This window comes from Sinocyclocheilus anshuiensis, unplaced genomic scaffold (genome assembly GCF_001515605.1).
Source record: "Sinocyclocheilus anshuiensis isolate Anshui unplaced genomic scaffold, SAMN03320099.WGS_v1.1 scaffold1826, whole genome shotgun sequence".
Taxonomy (NCBI): Eukaryota; Metazoa; Chordata; class Actinopteri; order Cypriniformes; family Cyprinidae; genus Sinocyclocheilus; species Sinocyclocheilus anshuiensis.
The window spans coordinates 316,344-336,712 of NW_015542582.1; the positions used below are offsets into that span (position 1 = coordinate 316,344).

The following is a 20,369-nucleotide window of genomic DNA, read 5'->3' on the forward strand; positions in this document are numbered from 1 at the left end:
AAAATATTTTTTATATTGTTTTAATAATATATTTTGAAATGGTTTTTCAATGTTCTTATATATATATATATATATATGTACGTGTGTGTGTGTGTGTGTATATGTATATGCACTGCAACAGTATTTTCATGAAAATCAAACATTTTACTTTTTTTATTTTTATTTACATTAGCATAATGTGGAAAAATGCATTTCTGTAAAAAAATCGGTTGTTATTTCATTATTAAATGTATTAGTTTGGTTAAATGTTTATTATTTTTTGTTTAGATCAGCACAAGTTAAATTACAACACAATGTTTACTTACAATTGAAAGTATATATATACACGGTTTCTTTTTTTCACATTACAGTTACAAGAACATGTGGAAAAGACATTTTTTTCCACATTATAACAATGAGAATTTGTGAAAATGTGTTTAATTGTCATGAATATGTTTTAAAGTCACAATGCCAAATACCTTAATTGTCCTGTTAGTTTTGCAAAATACAATTTCTAAATGATTTTGGGATGAAACTGGCCATTTCTTGACAGTTTGAATGAACAATTTGATCAGTTGTGCAACAAGCCATCAGGTTCTCGCCTGAAGATCCTGCTGCTGTCGAGTGCTACACTTCAATAACTCAGTTTGTTTGGATGACAGTGAGGAAAAAAGGCACAAGGAGACCCGTCGAAGGGTTTGTGAACATAAAAACACATTCACAGAGCTCTGGTGAATCATTCCAATCGTTCTGGGACTCTTCAGACCATCTGCTCTTTCTTCTGGAGTCGTTCAGAACAGCACTCGCTGGATTGATCACATGTAGAAACATGTCACGTTTCTGACACACTTGCATAAAGCCTCCTTTAAAGCCTCCTTTTAATTAATACCAAGTGACAGGTGAGCGCAAAAACCCTCATTTTCCCATAATGCACCTGTGTGTCAGATCAACGGTCTGTCCTCTCAGGAAAACTAGTGTGCATGAGATCTGGATGTCCTCTTTGTGTGTGTGTGTGTGTGTGTGTGTGTGTGTGTGTGTGAGAGAGAGAGAGAGAGAGAGAGAGAATCTCACTCCTGTCCGAAACCTTCCGTCTCCTCAATAGCAAACATCAGCTTCTCCTTCAGCTGCTCGTAACTGCGGTACGGCGGCAGATCCAGACGATTAAAACTGGAGTACAAAAGAAAAACAAGAGAATTTACAGGTTTAATATCCACACTGTGTACTCAATGATTACTGTATATGCACTGCTGCTGCATTACAGATGAATATTATTGATTTTAAGATGATTATTATATGCAGTATACAACAAATACAAAAAATTACAGTATATGAAGCTCTAAGAGTGTCACATAAAAACAATAAATTATCATGAATTTCAAAATAAATATTTAAATAAATGTATTAAAAATATTAGATATTTAACAATTATTTATTATTTAGATTATTTAATTATTAAATCAACTTTTTTTTTAAATATAGTTAAATATGCAGTAAGAAGTCTGAATACATGGTGCAAATGTGTAAAAATTTACAGTATATGAAGCACTAGCTAGGAGTGTCACTTAAAAACAGTGAAGGAATCATTTATCAATGTATTAACTTCAAATTAAAAATATTAATAAATTTGTGTACGAGTAATTAAATATTTAATAATGCAATAAACAACAAATCATTAGACAAAAATTATTAAATTCTTTAAAAAAAGTAAAAAGTTAATATACAATAAACAATAAAATGCTATAAACAATCATAAATAATATTGTTATTTATATAAATATTTTAACAATAGTTTGAAATAGTATAATTACATTATTAATATATACTATATAAATATATTTTAACAATAATAATAACCACCACAAAAATAACAACAATTTCATCAAGCTCACATAAATGAGTTACATATAATACACACATTTGTGTATACTAATATATACCATTTAATATATATACTATAAACATATGCATGTAATATATGTACACACACCCACATACACTGTACAATATTTTATTTATGCTTACTATATTAAAAATGCTTTTGCCTTTTGATTAATCTATTTGCTAAATCATTAAAACATTTATTTAGACAGTTGAAAAGGTGCAACCATTAGACTAATATTTTAAAACATTCCTCCTCTGACACAAGTGCTCTGTACTTACACATCTTAAGCTTAAGTTTTGAGATCAAAATAATGTCTGTATGAAGTGAGATTATGTACCATGTGTGGCTGCGGGGAAGCCAGTTCTCCTTCCCAACCTTCTCGATGCAGAACTTCTGCGGTCCGTTACTCCCTGAACCAAACATATGACAAACGTCACACTCTCCCAACATGAGCCAGGACTCAAACTAAAAAATATTAAGCCAATAATATCAAAACACCTAACACAGGGGTGCCCAACCCTGCTCCTGGCCATCGACTGTCCTGCAAAGTTCAGCTCCAACATTAATCAAACACACCTGGAGCAACTAATTAGGGTCTTCAGGATCACTTAAAAATTAAAGGCAGGTGTCTTTGATTAGAGTTGGAGCTAAACTTTGCAGGACAGTCGATCGCCTGGAGCAGGGTTGGGCACCCCTGACCTAACAACTGTGATCTGATAAAATTCTGGTTGCTCTCTACATTATGTCCCAGTCATTATTCCACTTAGGGCAACTGGTCAATTTTGTGATTTTGAACTTTGCTTCCATAATATTCTTTTTTGAAAGATAACATCTAAAATACACATTTAAGTGTTTATTTTGTAACATTTTATCTGTTTGCGTCAGTAGATTTCAATTACAATCCATACCTTTAAAAGTTTTTTCTCCACTTCAGCAGCACTTACAAACACCAAACTTAGCAGTTTTATTTCTCTCTATATTCTGAAGGTTTTTACTGAGGGGTTTGTTCATATTTCATTCACACTGATTTAGATAATATTTTATTGTTTTGACTGAGGGGTTTGTTCATATTTCATTCACACTGATTTAGATAATATTTTATTCCTAAAACATGATGAAAATTTATTTTTTTCTGTCTGTTGACAGCATTTTCTGATTTGTGGAGAGACAAAAATAGATATACAAAATCCCTTCGGTAAAAACCTTTGACTCTAATATGTCAACAAAATGAAATAAAAATTTTGAACCTGGCTTTATCCAATGGCCAGATTCATTTTCTGGAAATGTCTAATTAGATAACGCCTTATTTACAGATTTAAACAAAACATTTTATAAAACTTGTAATACAAAGCAACTGTCCTAAAGTACTGTGATTAATCAACTGGAGAAAGTATGATGACGTGTATTAGTTAAATATTTTTACCCTACTCGCTTGTTGTGTCTTGCCTTAATGCTACAATACATCACACTGTGGAAGTTAAATGCATAGTGAATGCTGTTTCATGCTGTTTCATTGTTATGTAAATAAAACTGATCTGAATCCAAAATAAATAAAAACTCACCCATCAGGTCTGCAAAGCCTCCGACAGGCAGACGGCAGGTACCAGTGACAAACTGCAACAGTCTCATGCGCTTCTCATTGTCCATCTCTTTAATAAACTACAGAGAAAAGAGAGAGTGTCTTGGTGCAATCTGAATGATTATTCATTTAAAATTATTTTTGCGTCATTACCTGCCAGAACCACAGGATCTGTTTACTGGTGGAGGTGTAATGTCTGTAAATGCTGTTTCTCTGCCAGTCATTCAGATCTATTTCTTGCATTCCACACAACATCACCTATGACACACAAACACACGGTTAATTACAGAACAGATACAACAGTATTTAAATGAGATGTTTGATTTGATTCTGCAAGCTTTGGAATGTACAGTGCATTTGTTAAAGTATTTGCACATATATCCCAAATATATAATAATGCCACTGCATTTTGTTATGTTACGCAATGACATTGATATGCTGAAGTGTGACTCAAGTGCACATATATTTTTGAGGTAGCTCTGTGCATGGGATTTAAGAGATTTTAAATCAGCGTCTCTCACCTCCAGCTCTTTGGCATCGAAATACTGCAGGTACTGCTGCGGAAGAACCTCATTAAATCCTTCAAAGAAGGCTTGAGTCTGTTCCTCGACACCACGAGACAGACGCCACTCCGCCACCAGCCTGAACACACACACACACAACAGGACATTTACAACCAACACACACTCAACATCACCTGAGGAGGCATAAGCTCCGTTCCAATCTCTAGTGAGCTGCCTTGCTGTCTTTACAGGAAGCTACCATCTAAGAGATCATCAATGCAGAACCTGGTTTGAAATGCACTTTATGGGCAGCTAACATAACGCAACAGCTATCAGCTAAAAACAACAAGTATTTTGTTAACCTTTTTACATCCATTTAGGATATAATCTTTTTTCAACATTTTTGTAACAATGAAACAACATATATAATAAATAAAATGCAAGTTGAGCAACATTTTAAATAAAATTCAAATATAATATTAATTTATATTATAATAATAATTTATAAATAAAATGTTGCAAAAAGTTGCTTGCAATAAATACATTACATGCAAGTTAATGCAACATTTTTATGTGTGTGTGTGTGTATATATATATCTATCAAGCGGCAACCTTCCGCTCTCTCTCATGAAACCAACACGGAAGTGACTAAAACTGCAATTCATCGACTGGCCGGATCCGGGAGTGACGCATGGTGACGCCCTGCCAAGATGGCGACAGCCAGCTCCGCCCATTTTGAGCTTCAAAAACGCTCTTCAGAAACCTACGGGTGACGTCATGGACACTACGTCCATGTTTTTATAGTCTATGGTATATAACAATTTATAATTTAATATATAATACATATATAAATATATTAATATAATTTATATTAATTTAAAATATTAATATTTTTTAAATAATTATTTCTATAAATAATATAAATTCATATATCATAACTAAAAATGTACTATACTGTACTGTAGATTATTTATATTAATTATTAGATAAATCATTTTTAAATGTAATTAATATGTAAATGTAATTTCAATTTTTAAAATGTCGTTTTTAAATAAATGTATAATAGGTAAGTTAATGCAACTTTTAATATATATATAACTGGACTTTGACAAGTAAAATGAAGATAATCCTTTGTAACAACAACAGCATGACCAGTACTAAAGCATCTAGAGGGCTTTATGTGTGTCAGCGTGGGGTTTGGCTTTATTTAGCATCCAGAGTGTTTCATTATGAGACTTAGACAGGCAGAGCGGCACCTGATGTACTCCTCTTTGTTCTCCTCTGTGACCTGGATGTTCCCGCCGTCCGGCTTCAGCTCGTGAGTCGACACCTCACCCAGGATCTCCTTATCCACTGAGAAAAACATCTCCAGCCCGCACTCCTCGATGTTATTATCCCTGACACAACACACACAGTTAGATTTTGGGCAAAATCACCTTTTCTTTTAAAGACTAATTAAATTGAGCTTTTTTTTTACCACTATAATAAATAATTAACAAAATAATAATTTGCTATTTATTCGATTTTTATTTGGAGGCCTAAACACATAATACTTAATTCATCAATGCAACTTTACTCTGAAATTTAAAGTGGACGTTATATAAAGTGGACTTTATTTACATATTTAGTAGTAGTAGTAGTAGAAGTAGTATTAATAAGTTAGAATTTATGTTTATTTTTGGAAGAAAAAACATTTTATATAGTAAATAGATAAATACATCCATACATCCATACAAAATACATACATATTCATTCATTCATTCATTCCAATAGAATAAATTAAAAACACAATTATATGATATACATAAATCTATATATTTAAATGTTATTTTTATTTAATATATATTAAACATTATATATATAAAATATATAATTAATAAATTAAAATGCAGATTTTTTTTAAATTACGTATATGTTTCGTTTCATGTATGTTACGTTATATCATGAATATTATTAAATATTTTGTTGTTGTTTCTTTTTTATTTTTAAAAAAGTACCCAAAAAGTACCATGGTATTCTTTAAAGTACCTTAAAGTACCTTATGGTATATATTACAGTACCATGGTACCACATACACTTCTGTAAGACTTTAATGCATTATACTTATTCGTAATGAATATTCATGCATTCAGTAAAGCTGGTAAACTGACTTGATCCAGATGAGCGAGTTGTAAAACTCCGGGTCGATGGACTCCAGGTCTTTCAGAGCCAAGGGCTTGTTCAGGATGCGCTTGTAGAACGGGAGCGAGAAGCCCGTATCGATGAATTTCCCATGAAACAAGGCCTGCAGGAAGCACAAAGAATAAATGCTAAACAGGCATCATGGAGATTTTTGCCATTATAATGTTCCTGAACGTCCAAATCCAGTTAAGAAACAGAAGCAGTTGTTTAATATCGCACCACTTAAAATACAATCTGACACTGACCAAATATGGCAAGGCAGCATTACCATGGCGATGAAGCGTCCAATGAACCGGAAGTATTTGAGGTGGTCGGGGTTGATGTAGGAGGCGGGGTTTATCTGGAGGCAGTAGTTGTCTTTGCCAGCGTATTCAAACAGGCAGTACATGGGGTTCAACACCTCGTGAGACAACAGGAAGAACCATTCCCTGCACAAAACACACAACACGCTTTATTTTACAGTATCACACTGGACACAAGCAATGCAGTGTGATGCACCAAACCTAAATCACTCCTAAACAACTATAAACCACTGCATCAGAGCATGAGAGGCCTCAACAATCTGGGAAAGCTTTTTTCTTTAATTTGCGTATTTACATTTGGGTTTACTCTTTATAGGAACCAAATTAAACCTCTTTCAGTAACCATAAAGTGAACTTCAGTGTTAGTATCACTGAGACGCTATAAAAATGTGAAAAAAAATAAAAATAAATAAATAATACATATATATATATATATATATATTATATGTGTGTGTGTGTGTGTGTGTGTGTGTGTGAATTGTAATCTATGAATTATATATAATGTAATCTATAGATTAAGATTAAATTCAGAAAATAAATTAAGTTACCTAATAGAACATGTTATATATAATTATATAAAAATGTTATACATAATTATAAATTCAACACAAATTTCTGTAAGTTGCATTTTAAACATATATTATTAATACCATGAATTTCTGGAAATCCCCCATGTGATGTGTATAAAAAACATTCTTAATATTTAAACAAATATTTTTAAACTTTTTAAAATGTACTCAATGAATTGTATATTATATTATGAGTAACAGATTAAACTTTTATTTTGGATGTGATTAATCATTTGACAGCACTATTACATATATATGTATATATATATACACACACATATATACACATATACATATATAGTTTTTTATTAATTTTTAATTCAATTTTACTTTTAGTTATTTTTAAGTTAAACAAAACAACTAGCTGAAATAAAACACTTTCATGTTTTATTTTATATGCTCTTATTTTATGTTTTTTTTTTTTTTTTCAGTTAACATTTATTTTAAGTAATGATAAAGTTTGTATTTATGGTTTTAATTTTAGTTTCTGTTTTAGTTACCTATAATAACCCTGGAGAAGAGAGTAAAAAAAAATATATAGCTCCACTTGAGTTTTCATGGGGCACATTCTGACCAATTCTATGAATAATATGACTACAAAATTATGATTACAATAATAATTGTGATTTTACTGTGATTATTATTAAATAAGATATTAAACAAAATAAGAAATACATTGTAATATTGTAACTGTAGTAATAATTAAGTATTCAATAAGCAACATTATCTTATAGTACAACTGTAAAATTACAATACTAATGTTACAATACTTACATTTTTTTTTTTTTTTTTGGAATTTGAACAAATGTGCTTTTATTTTGACAGATTGCCAGCAATTAAAGTATCTGCTGATGGTTTCAGAGTGCATATATTTAATTAAATTGCAATCTGCACAATTTGACAATCGCACTAATCCATATTTTGATATATCGTGCAGCCCTGCTCTAGAATGCTTTGATCTGGTCTTTATTCTCCAGAAAGAGAGAAATATGAAACTTGCCTGGCCACGCCTCCATAGTCAAGCCCCTCCTCCCCGGGGAAGATGATCCACAGCCTGCGCCGGAGATCCTGAGAGCTGAAGCTCATGATCTGCAGGGAGACACCAGAAAAACATCATTTCACATCTCAGAGACTCCAAACCGTGCAGATGTCTGACGTGTTTAAAGACATTTACAGGCTCCACGCTATGTCTCTGATCTGGTTTTTAAATGCTGGAGCTACTAGCAGAAAAACACCACAGTATTACAGCAGTCATGGGTTATTTTAAAGTTAGACTGCGTTACCTGCTGGAACGAGTCTTCAAACAGTGTTTTGCGGCTGACGGTGATCTTTATGTGCTGTGGCATTGCTAATTGCTGTAATGAAAAATTCAAACAATCAATTTAATTTTTAAAAATAAACATTTTAAATATAACTGAAGTAGTTATAATATCCATTTGGGGTCCTTTTTGAAAACTTTACCCTTAGGTCATCCAAGATATACATGAGTGAGTTTGTCTCTGTCTTCATCAGATTTGGAGAAAAGTAGCATTGCATCACTTGCTCACCAATGGATCCTCTGCAGTGAATGGGTGCCGTCAGAATGAGAGTCCAAACATCTGATAAAAACATCACAGCTGTTTGGACTCTCATTCTGACAGCACCCATTCATGGTGAGCAAGTGATCGCTACATTTCTCCACATATGATGAAGAAACAAACTCATCTACATCTTGGATGGCCTGAAGGTGAATACATTTTTCAACAAGCTTTCTTTTTTGGGTGAACTATTCCTTTAATATTGTTCTGACCAACTTCTGATATTTGTTCATTAAAACTTCAGAATTTCTCCATCCATAAAAACACAACTGAAAGAAAATCCTCACCTGACACCAGAATCTGAAGTATTGAACTTTGGCTTTGAAGTCTCGTACGTATGTGATTTGAGGGCCATTCTCACTGAAGGGAAGGAAAGAGTGAAATTGTTTATGATGCAAACACAATATACAGTAAAACTGCTTCATACTTTATTTAGGACTCAATCTAAAGCACCACAGCAAAATATCTTAATTTAATGTTAAATATGAAAATCACTAAAATTGCTGTGCATGCTAATCCTTACTGGTTACTTCTTAAATGCCCTCAAACTGTACACAGAACAGTTGAAACTCATTCACGTGGTGAAAACATCCTAATAAAAGTCTTATCTAGATGCCCTGAGCATTTACTCTGACGCTCGTGACGGGTAACACTGAGTGCAGATGATTGTTTGTTGGGAATATTTTGACATCAGCAGCACGTCTCACATTCCTCTGACGTAGAGGATCGCTTTGTGCCTTCAAAACACTTGATGTGGATTAATACACACATTCTGAAAGAGGTGTATTTGCATTCTCTGAGCCGAGTCATCACGGAAGATTATAATCGAATACAGTTTCACTCCAGAGGCACACAAACCCGTTTTTCCTGTTTTGCATGTAATGACTGATGAACACGTACTGTCTCTCGCCTGAAAGAGATCACTGTGCATCTGTAAGCTAAACCAAATGAAGCAAAACAAGAAATTCCTCGGACCAGTCTCAAGGTCATAAATGACATTTATAATGTGATTTATACATAATGATTGCAAAAGCATTAGATCGGTAAAAAGAAAAGAAAGCTGCACTGCTGCTGACATCATAATGCAACATTAAAGGGTTAGTTCACCCAAAAATGAAAATTAGGCTGCGTTTTACTCACCCCCGAGGCATCCTAGGTGTATATGACTTTTTTCTTTCAGACGAATCCAGTCGGAGTTATATAAAAAATTGTCTTTGATCTTTCAAGCTGTTTAATGCCACTCAGCGGGTGTTGCATTGCTTCAGTCCAAAAGAACTTAAATAAAAATCACCCATCCATAAAAAAAGTGTCTCACACGGCTCCGGGGGGTGAACAAAGGCCTTCTGTAGTGAATCGATGCGTTTTGGTAAGAAAAATATCCATATTCAAAACGTAATAATCACTTTAATCTAGCTTGCGCTCACTGTTGTAAACGGAAGCAGCTCCGGGCGGATGACGTATGAGGTCAGCTTTGCGCATGCGCCGCTCAGAAGTGACACAGAAACGCAGCGGAGAGATCAAAACAAAACAACGGTCACTAATTAGAAGTACAAAACGAGGATTTGTAAAGAAGTATTGCTTCCTTTGCTTCTGTTAACAAACGTTGGTTTTCACGAGACTCACCGGCGCATGCGCAACGCCAAATTCTTATGTCATCCGCCCGGAGCTGCTTCCGTGTACAACTGTTGGCACAAGCTAGATTAAAGTGATTATTACGTTTTGTAACAAAAAAGCATCGATTCGCTACAGAAGGCCTTTGTTCACCCCCCGGAGCCGTGTGAGACTTTTTTTTTTATGGATGGGCGATTTTTATTTAACTTCTTTTGGACTGAAGCAGCGCAACACCCGCTGACTGCAATGATAGAGCTTGAAAGATCAAAGACAATTTTTAATATAACTCCGACTGGATTCGTCTGAAAGAAGAAAGTCATATACACCTAGGATGCCTCGGGGGTGAGTAAAACGCAGCCTAATTTTCATTTTTGGGTGAACTAACCCTTTAAAGCTGCACTCCTGCTAACAACAAAATGTGACAGTTAACTGCTGCTGACATCTTAATGTGACAGTGATCTGCTACTCACAATATATTGCAACCATAAACACTACTCTACTGCTGAGATAGTAACGTGCTAGTGAACTGCTGCCGATATTATAATACGACAGTGTACTGCTGCTGACATCATATTCCTACCATGAACACTGCATTGCAGCTAACATCATAACGCAACTGTGAATGCTACAGTGCTGCGAACATCATATTACGACCATGAACTGCTGCTAAAATCATAATGCGAGAGTGAACTGCTCCTGACATCATAATGCAGTGCTGGAAAACCTGACAGGGAAACCTGGCAGAACTGCATTATCTAGGCAGTCTTCTCTAAGTGTGTGCGGGGTTGTTTGCACTTACAGAGAGGATTTTCCAGTCCGTGGGTCGATGTAAGTGGTGGTTCTATGGGTGTGATCTACGAAGTAAGGGATGCCATCGACCGTAAACCTCATCTCCCAACCTTCCGGCAGTGGTTTCTCATTCAGCAAACTGCACAACACAGAAACAGAGCCATGAGCACACTTTAATAGGCATCAGTTTATGAAAAATGACTCAATGAGCTGGGCGATAATTACTTATTTAACACTATACTTTATTGCGCCTCACTATTAAATAAGAAAAAAATGAATTTAAACGAAAAGATTTTGAATTTAAACAAATATTTAAATTTTTAAACAAAATAAAATCTAATTCTGAATTTTTTTATGGACATATTTACACTGCAGATGGAAATTACAACGTCCATAGACCAACAAGAAAAACTTCTCTGAAACTGGTCTTCCTTAATCACGGCTGAAAGTGGAGTGCATTGAAGGCCATTAATGTAAAAGTGCTTTATTGTTTCTCTCTGTAGATTGGCATTTTAGAGGAAAAAGACAGAGGATCTGACCCTTGTGTGCGCGGATCCTCCCACTGCGTCGTTCTGGTCGAGTGATGAACAAAGTAAACTCTGCCATTACTGTCCGTTCTCTTCTCTGAGAGCAAGACAGGAGGAGACACCAGGAGGAAAGTAAGAAGTAATGGAGCCAAGATGTGATTAAGCCTTTGCAAACTTTAACTCAGAGCCATTTTCAACATTTGAGCTATTTTCACCAGCTGGTTTACATGGTGCAAGCGCTTCTCATTTGTTAAATTGGGACACTGAAGGATGTACCGGCTATATTTAGTGCTGCTTCGCAGGTGCAGATAATAAGGTTACCAGAACAATAAAAAGTAGCTGCTAGTCCAGCATATTACAGAAGAGGGTACGGTTTTACAGGAGTTTTTCCATGCAATGAAAGGAAGGTTTGTCTCTCTCTCACCCCATCCGTGTGGCAGAGGTCCCAGCGGGTCAAACTCCTTATTCTGGGTGGCTGAAGCCTGATCCTGCAGCATCAGGAGAACATTATAGCTAACTGTGTGTATATGTTAAAATATGAAGATAAATGCATGTGTTTAATTTCCTCACCCCAACGATGAATCTTTGGTTGAACTGCTGCATGGCTCCCTGCAGCTGACTGCGCTGGTGCTGCCACTGCTCGTAGTTTCGCACCGTCTCCATCGTGGGCCGCTGCCACGTGGTGGTTCTGCTAATGTGGTCCACAAAATACACCCGGCCCATCGGGTCCACACGCCGCTCCCAGCTACAAGAGAGAAGTCCATTTGAGGCCAAAAATATTTATGCATTTACATTTTCATCAACATTTCAAACAATATTGAATAGTATATATAACACCTCCTAAGAAATGTGTTGTTTAAAAAAACAACAACAAAAAAAAGGTAACAGCAACTTTTTCTGACAATCTTCCTGAGAATTCTGAGAATCTTTTCAACTGCTAGATATAAACTCAGAATTGTGAGACAAACTCGCAATTGCAAGAAAAAAAAAATCAGAATTGTGAGGAAAAAGTCTAAATTGCGAGAGAAAACAAATCAGAATTGCGAGATCTAAACACATTTCTGAGAAGTCCAAATTGTGAGATTGTAAGAAACTTGCAATTGCAAAAAAATAAAATAAAATAAAAAATACAAGATTTAAATTCAGAATTGCGAGAAAAAAAAATAGCGCAATATAAATGTGCAATTGCGGGAAAAACGTTAAAATTGCGAGAAACAGTCAGAATTGTTAGATCTAAACTCACATCTCTGAGAAGTCCAAATTGTGAGATCGTGAGAAACTTGCAATTGCAAAAAAAAAACAAAAAAAAAAATACAAGATTTAAATTCAGAATTGCGAGAAAAAAGTCAGAATTGCGCAATATACATTTGCAATTGTGAGAAAAACGTTAAAATTGCGAGAGCCGGAACAGATCTAAACTCACATTTCTGAGAAGTCCAAATTGTGAGATTGCAATTGCAAAAAAAGCGCGAAAAAATGTCAGAATTGTGAAAAACAAAGTCAGAATTGTGAGGGGGGAAAAAATTTGAATTGCAAGATCTAAACTCACATTTCTGAGAATTAATGTTCAAATTGTAAAATACTGACTTGCATATGCTTGACAAAGTCACAATATCTATCAACAATAAAAGGTTACAATTGTGAGGTAAACCGTTGCAACTACCTGTTTTATCTTTTATTCCAATGCAGAAATAAGCTTCCATTGAAAAACCAGCCTAAGTACAGGCTGATTAGTAGAAATGTTATTCAGGTAGCCCACCAACTAGTCAGTCTTGAAATTGTTTGTCAGTATTTCAGTACTAGTACACATCCCTATTCACAGTGCAGAAAAGGTGGTCCTAAAACAAATAAGCTGCATGTTCTTAAACAAAATATCACTTCCTTTGTGGTGAAATATGACCTGGACATGTTCTTGGTTTTGTAAAATTCACTTAGGCCATTTGGCAGTTGTTTTCTATACTATATATTTCAGAAAAGTTAGAGTATGCGAAATAGCAACTCTCTAATAAATGAGATCTTGTGTTAAAACATAAAACCTTCATCACTGTCCAGATCCTGAACTATTAACCTGAAATATCCAAACTCCACCATACTGCACTGCACTGACTCTGTGTTACAGTTTAAATATATTATGCATAGTACATTCTTCTAAGGGTCTGTCCAGTAATTCAATGGCAGAGGAGGGTTTCTTACCCCGTCGGCAGAGAATCCGGTCTCTCCCACGCCGTTCTCTTTTCCACATGGTCAACATAATACACACGGCCGTTCTGATCAACCCGCTGCTCCCAACTACACACACACACACACACACACACACACACACACTACAGTTAGTGAGTGAACCATATGGGCACTGATATCAAGATATGGCTGATATATAATTCAGTTAGTCACAATGTGTACGTTTTTGCTGCATTTTCAAAACAATAACAAAGGCAAAGCTTGATGATGCTATGAAGGAGGATGTTCATGGATAAGGTAATGAATAAATTTTTTTTATTACCTGTACCTGTACCTTCCACAGTTATTCAAACAGCGAATAAATTATACAGAGAAAGAGAGCTAAGAACATTTACATTGTCAAGAACATTTTGACTGAGTTCGGTCTAGCGCGAGTTTAAAGGGTTAGTTCATCCAAAAATAAAGGATGCCTCGGGGGTGAGTAAAACGCAGCCCAATTTTCATTTTTGGGTGAACTATCCCTTTAAGCACTCTCAAAAAACTCCCCTTATAATCAGTAAAGCTGTCTGTACACGGTTTTATGAATGAATCTCTTTCATCATACGTACATCTGCACTTTGTTGTTTATGATTATAGAATTCGTGAGAGCTGAATTCAGTCAGCGAGTGCATGCAGTGAACAAAAACTCATCTGAACGCCTCTGACTGGCCATTGCATTCATAAGCTCAACAGACTCGTGTGTGATTGGTTATAATGCGCAACACTGTAAAACGCGTTAAAAAATCATGGCGCAACATTGAGAAGTTCTAAATTGAATGCTGCGGTCAACACTTTTAATTTCATTTTATTCACGACAGCCATAATGGATTTAGTTTAACAGTACAGCAGAATCTGTGTCCGTGTGTTGCCACAGCTTCTACAAGTGGAAACTGAGGATATGTGGATATTACGTCATTGATAGGCGACAATGACCAGGGACGAGCCATTATTTAAAATTGGTATTTACAAATCCTACAACATAAGTACACAACTGCATGAAATATATCACGCTATGCAAGTAGTTTTTGGATATTTTATTACGAAAATCTTACATACTGTGTCTTTAAATGATTGAAAATTTTCAAAAACAAAGCATGCATTTTCTGTTGACAAGCAATTTGTAAATTGGGGAAGTGATGTAAGGAGGAACCGGCGCTTCTGTTTACTGACGTACCCAGATGGCAGCGGACAAGGGTTGACCATGCTGGGAATCCTGCTGGGGGCGGGGACTACGCTGAGGGACGTCCTACCAGGCTGCTCCACTGTGGGGGCGGGACTAGACTCCGGGGCTCCGCCTCCAGTGGGATTCCGAACTGGAGTGTCTGAACGGGACGAATCGCTGCCATCAGGAAATGAGCCGGTGGAGGAAGCTGCAAAGAGGGGGAAAATTCACCACCATTTCCTCTAATTTTTTTTCAACAACCAATACAAATGCAGAGCAGGACAAATACATGCATACTTTAATAAAAAAAACAAAAACATTTTTTATTCTATTTACATCAATTTCTATTTCAAATAAATGCTGTTCTTTTGAACTTTCTATTTATCTGTGAATCCTGAAAAATAAAATGTATCACGGTTTCCACAAAAAAAAAAAAATTAGGCAGCACAGCTTTTTTCAACATTGATAATAATAAAAAATGTTTCTTGAGCAGCAAATCAGCATATTATACGGATTTCTGAAGGATCCTGTGACACTGAAGACTGGAGTAATGATGTTGAAAATTCAGCTTTACATCACAGAAATAAATTAAATTTTTAACAGATATTCACATAGAAAACAGCTTTTTTAAATTGCAAAAATATTTCATAATTTTACCGTTTTTACTGTATTTTGTATCAAATAAATGCAGCCTTGGTGAGACTTCTTTCAGAAACAGTAGTGAGTATACATGATGTACAGTAATACAAAATTAAATGAACATTTATTTTACATTATATTTACCAATAATTATTGCTTCTGTTAATAGGTCATAAAAGATTCATTATCAGCTGATGCTGGCCAAAAATAAATAAGCCTGGATAATATTTTGTCTTTTTTTGACTTCCTTTATGACTTGATCCAACATGTTTCAATATGAAAAAGTAGAGCATTAAACAGCTAAATGCTATAACCGAATGCGTCTCACCTGGGGAGGACGTGGGTCTGCGTGGGGTCGGTGGCGGAGGTCGCGAGGGTCGCGGAGGTCTCTGGGGTCGCGACCCTCTGGATGACGCTGAAGGAGAGTCCATGCCGTTCACACGGCCGTTAGGAGCCGCCGGCTGCTCCTGGCCATCTGTGACCGATGGAGACGGGTCTCTGCTTCTCCAGAGAAAGAGACAGGACATCAGGCAGAGATGTTTCATTCAAAACCATGTACGCAAACTGATTCGAGACATGTGACATTCCTCAACCAATCACAGCCTCCCTTCATTTTTGGTAAACTCAAACGAATGTTGGCACAAGCTGTGCTTCCATCCAAAGATGCGAATTTAACTTATGCACAAAACTGGAATATCGCATAAAACTTGCGAATAAAGCACCGTTTCCATCCAACGAGTCAAAGAGAACAAAATCGTCACTTCCTGATGAACTGGCCCTAAATATCTCTAAGAAAACTATATAATAAATGACTTGCACCTCAGAGAGAGCAGACGTAACACAGTAAATGCAGTCATTGCTTTCAGAGAAAATTATACAAAAATACTTCGATGACAGACTTTCCTCAGGCATTTCAGAGTGACCAAAACAACAACAAACAACAAACAATATAGATGCAGTGAACGAGATCAATTCGCTGGTTAGTCAAGTTAGCGCAAAGTCACATGACTTTTTCAATGCGCATGGTGGAATTTATTCGGTAAATGTGTTTCCATCATAGTCTATGCGCATTTTTTCTTATCGGATAAAAAGTTTATCCTACTCAATTGTGCGCATATGTTTTTTCAAGTGCATTTTTAGAATTTATGCGCATCTTGGCGTTTCCATTCAGCGTTTTTTTAATGCAATATTCCAAAATGCGCATAAAAATAGGTGGATGGAAACATAGCTACAGTAAAAGAAACTTTCATTTACACTTTCACTTTGATAGTTATTTAATAACTAATATGAAGATACCTTCTGCTTGAGTCGTCATTTAGCTCAGATTCCCCATTTAAAGTATCTGGAAAACAATATCATTAGTTATTGGTGCTCTTTTTAGTGTAATAAATACAGTGGGTACGGAAAGTATTCAGACCCCCTTAAATTTTTCACTCTTTGTTATATTGCAGCCATTTGCTAAAATCTTTCCGTACCCACTGTAAGTAGCACTGTTATTGAGGTGACTGGAGTGACTGACTCGGGTTGTTGGCCTCGGCCGACTGGAACATTTCAGGATCCACCTGCAGACCGTCCAAACACACGGACAGATCGCCGATGTTATCAGACTGATCTCTGTCTGCGCACAGCTGCAGCGTCTGCACCACCTCACAGACTGAAAGAGACACAACCAAAGAGACACGCTGATGAAGACAAGTTCCAAACTACAACAATCAGTGTTAAAATGGCACTCAACTGCTGAAAACAGAGTAAATGCAGAAAAATCAATTACATTTTTTTTTTATTTTATTAACAAATTCTATTTATATTTTTTTATTTTTTTTATAATTTATTTTTAATTTCTTTAACATAATAATAAATTCATTAATATAACAATGTATATTCTACAATTATATACATTTATATTGTATAAACTAAACTGATATTTTTTTAAATAATATATATCATCAATTATACATAAATTTATAAATATAATTTTTTCCATTTTTAAAGTTACGTTTATATTTAAAACCTTATCTAACATCATAACTCCTGTTGCAGCTGGTAAACATGTTACGTGAAAACAGTAAATGCAGAAAATTAAATAAAACACTACTTATATTTTTAAATAATTACATTTATATTTTTACATTTAACTTCAACCGAATGATTTATTCAAAAATTATTTGTATTTTTAATAACTTAATTAAAATGTTTACATATATTCTTAGATTTATATTACATAAATTATATATATTTATATATATAATTTAATCACTTATATTATACAATTATATAAATTAAAAAATATATATTTTTTATTATAACTATTTAAATTCACATTTAAAACATAAACACACATATATTCTTAGATTTATATTACATAAATTACGTATAATTTAATCACTTATATTATGCTATTATATAAATTAGAAACATTTTAAATCTTTTTATTGTAACATTTTAAAGTTCATATTTAAAACATAAACATGTACACGTTTAAAGTGCACAATCACTTTCTAATCTAGTCAGTCCAATACTATAATTCCTGTCAGAGCTAGTAAACGATGATATATCCAAGCAGCATTTAGACAACAGAAATGATGACTCAGAGAGACAAAGCATTCATATAGATGCCGTCATTTTTGCTTAAATAAATAAAACAGAGGGGCTCCAGTGATCAACACTATGCAACAAACCCTGCTAATAGATCCAGGCTTGTGCTGCGCTCTTTAATGTGGTTCCTGTGGTTAAAGTGGCAGAGCACAAACACTCACTCTTCATGTCATGTGACTTGAGCGTCTCGCTGATGTCGAGGGTGGCCACACCCAGCAGAACGTCCGACTTCAGCGTCTGGTGACTCCAAACACGGAAGATCAGCTTGCTGAACGGAGTCACGATCCTAACACACAAACACAAACACACACACACTCACTCAACCGCTAGACTTGGCAAACAATAGAGTATATAATACAGTCCACAGTCAGTTCTGACGTCACTAACAATCACTTCACTTCGAGAAGATGAAAGCGGTTTAATAGAGAATTGAGCCGCATGACAATGTGCATCTGAAGTTAACTGAGGAACTGGTAGAGCCTGTGCAAAATCAAAAACACAGGGCTGAGGTCACACCAAACTCACACAGTGAGCGGCTGCTTCCATTTGGGCGAGTGCGTGTTGTTGCATTTCTCCGTCTTTTTGGACTGGCCGTCCACAGACACCTCCACGTACGGACTCGGGCCGAACCAGTTCTTCTTGTTGTCCTTGAGTTTGGCCGAGATCACTGCAAATCCAGAGAACAAACGGTCAAAACAACACGGCACGTCCATGATGGGTTTTGATGGGATTTTGCAAATGTTTGCAAACATGTTTCACTAAACATCAAAGGGGTCATATGATGCGATTTCAAGTTTTCCTTTCTCTTTGGAGTGTTACAAGCTACACCAAATACACAAAATAATGTTCTTTAAAAAAGCATCATATGAACCCTTTAATGAAGAAAAGCAGGTATTGTGAGGAGAAAATACAGGTGAAGAGGCTAAAATGTTTTCTTCAAAATACACTGTATTGAAACTAGATTTTTTTTTTTTATATATATAATGTGCATAAAAATGCACTTTTTAAACACAAATGTGACCCTGGACCACAAAACCAGTCATAAGGGTCAATTTTTCGAAATTGAGATGTATACATCATCTGAAAGCTGAATAAATGATAAATGTATGGTTTGTTAGGATAGGACAATATTCGGCCGAGATACAACTATTTGAAAATCTGGAATCTGAGGGTGCAAAAAAATCTAAATATTGAGAAAATCATCTTTAAAGTTGTCCAAATGAAGTAAAATGAAAAATAAAAATGAAAGTTAATTCAAAATATTAATAAAAGCTATAATAGTATTTAAATAAAATTAAATAAAAAATAAATGAAATAACACTGGTTTGTACCTATTATGAAACATGAGATATTATGTTTATTGAGAAAATCATCTTTAAAGTTGTCCAAATGAAGTAAAATTAAAAATAAAAATGAAAGTTAATTCAAAATATTAATAAAAGCTATAACAGTATTTAAATAAAATTAAATAAAAAATAAATGAAATAACACTGGTTTGTACCTATTATGAAACATGAGATATTATGTTCACTAGAGCAAACTGTCATCATTTGTTAATGCTATCTGAAACAATTAAGATTAAATAAAATCTTAAAAATAAAATGTTTGTATTTGTATTCACTTTAGGTTTTTTTTTTTTGTTCAAAGTTACAAAATCCTACTAAACAAAATTAATGTTGTTCAGTAGTTTAGTAGGGTTTATGCCATTCAGCACAAGCAGAGAAAGAAACTTTTAATATATCAGAGAACTATTAGGAAGTTTACAAACTTTCTTTATTAAACAGAAAAAAGTAACCTTTTAATTAGAGCCCGACCGATATGGTTTTTTTGGGGCCGATACCGATATTAGGGAGTAAAAAAGTATATTCTTTGTGTATATTATAGTACAGTACCAGTCAAAAGTTGGGACACTTGCCCATTCGTGTGTCCAAACATTTGACTGGTACTATATATAGAATACAGTATATACATAAACAGAATATATATATATAAACACATTTTTTAAAATGATCACTCAAATGTGGTGATTAAACACTTATAATGACGTGACCGAGATACGTAATGGAGGCAGGGCATTTAACAATTTAACAATAAACTTTATTATCCAAAATGAGTCTGACATCAGTGCACTTCAACAGTAAAGTTGAAGTTTATTCACCTTTAATTCAATTCAATTCCATTCAACTTTGTTCCGTTGAAGTTTATTTCACTTCAGAACATTCATTCACGGATTTGCGCTACTGTCTTCACACAC

General features: G+C 34.8%; 1 protein-coding gene across 3 annotated transcripts in view; it reads right to left on the reverse strand.

Moving 5' to 3' along the window:
• Positions 1 to 254: 254 nt before the first annotated feature.
• The window catches only part of LOC107694422 (E3 ubiquitin-protein ligase Itchy-like), a 28,566-nt gene continuing 8,451 nt past the window's right edge, over positions 255 to 20,369 (reverse strand). The window contains exons 3-25 of one of the 3 annotated variants that reach the window (XM_016494112.1): positions 18,641 to 18,782; positions 18,277 to 18,401; positions 17,040 to 17,174; positions 16,817 to 16,862; positions 15,849 to 16,021; positions 14,894 to 15,089; positions 13,693 to 13,788; positions 12,070 to 12,244; positions 11,924 to 11,987; positions 11,512 to 11,596; positions 10,983 to 11,111; positions 8,860 to 8,932; positions 8,279 to 8,350; positions 7,996 to 8,084; positions 6,393 to 6,552; positions 6,094 to 6,227; positions 5,200 to 5,340; positions 3,962 to 4,082; positions 3,594 to 3,698; positions 3,424 to 3,520; positions 2,199 to 2,271; positions 1,002 to 1,146; positions 255 to 953 (exon numbers count right to left, since the gene is read on the reverse strand). In XM_016494112.1, coding sequence (XP_016349598.1) covers positions 1,047 to 1,146; positions 2,199 to 2,271; positions 3,424 to 3,520; positions 3,594 to 3,698; positions 3,962 to 4,082; positions 5,200 to 5,340; positions 6,094 to 6,227; positions 6,393 to 6,552; positions 7,996 to 8,084; positions 8,279 to 8,350; positions 8,860 to 8,932; positions 10,983 to 11,111; positions 11,512 to 11,596; positions 11,924 to 11,987; positions 12,070 to 12,244; positions 13,693 to 13,788; positions 14,894 to 15,089; positions 15,849 to 16,021; positions 16,817 to 16,862; positions 17,040 to 17,174; positions 18,277 to 18,401; positions 18,641 to 18,782 — 2,531 coding nt within the window. In that variant the 3' untranslated portion in view covers positions 255 to 953; positions 1,002 to 1,046. Of the gene's footprint in view, positions 1,147 to 2,198; positions 2,272 to 3,423; positions 3,521 to 3,593; positions 3,699 to 3,961; positions 4,083 to 5,199; positions 5,341 to 6,093; positions 6,228 to 6,392; positions 6,553 to 7,995; positions 8,085 to 8,278; positions 8,351 to 8,859; positions 8,933 to 10,982; positions 11,112 to 11,511; positions 11,597 to 11,923; positions 11,988 to 12,069; positions 12,245 to 13,692; positions 13,789 to 14,893; positions 15,090 to 15,848; positions 16,022 to 16,816; positions 16,863 to 17,039; positions 17,175 to 18,276; positions 18,402 to 18,640; positions 18,783 to 20,369 lie in introns of all 3 variants that reach the window. The other 2 variants (XM_016494113.1, XM_016494111.1) reach the window with 2 other exon arrangements.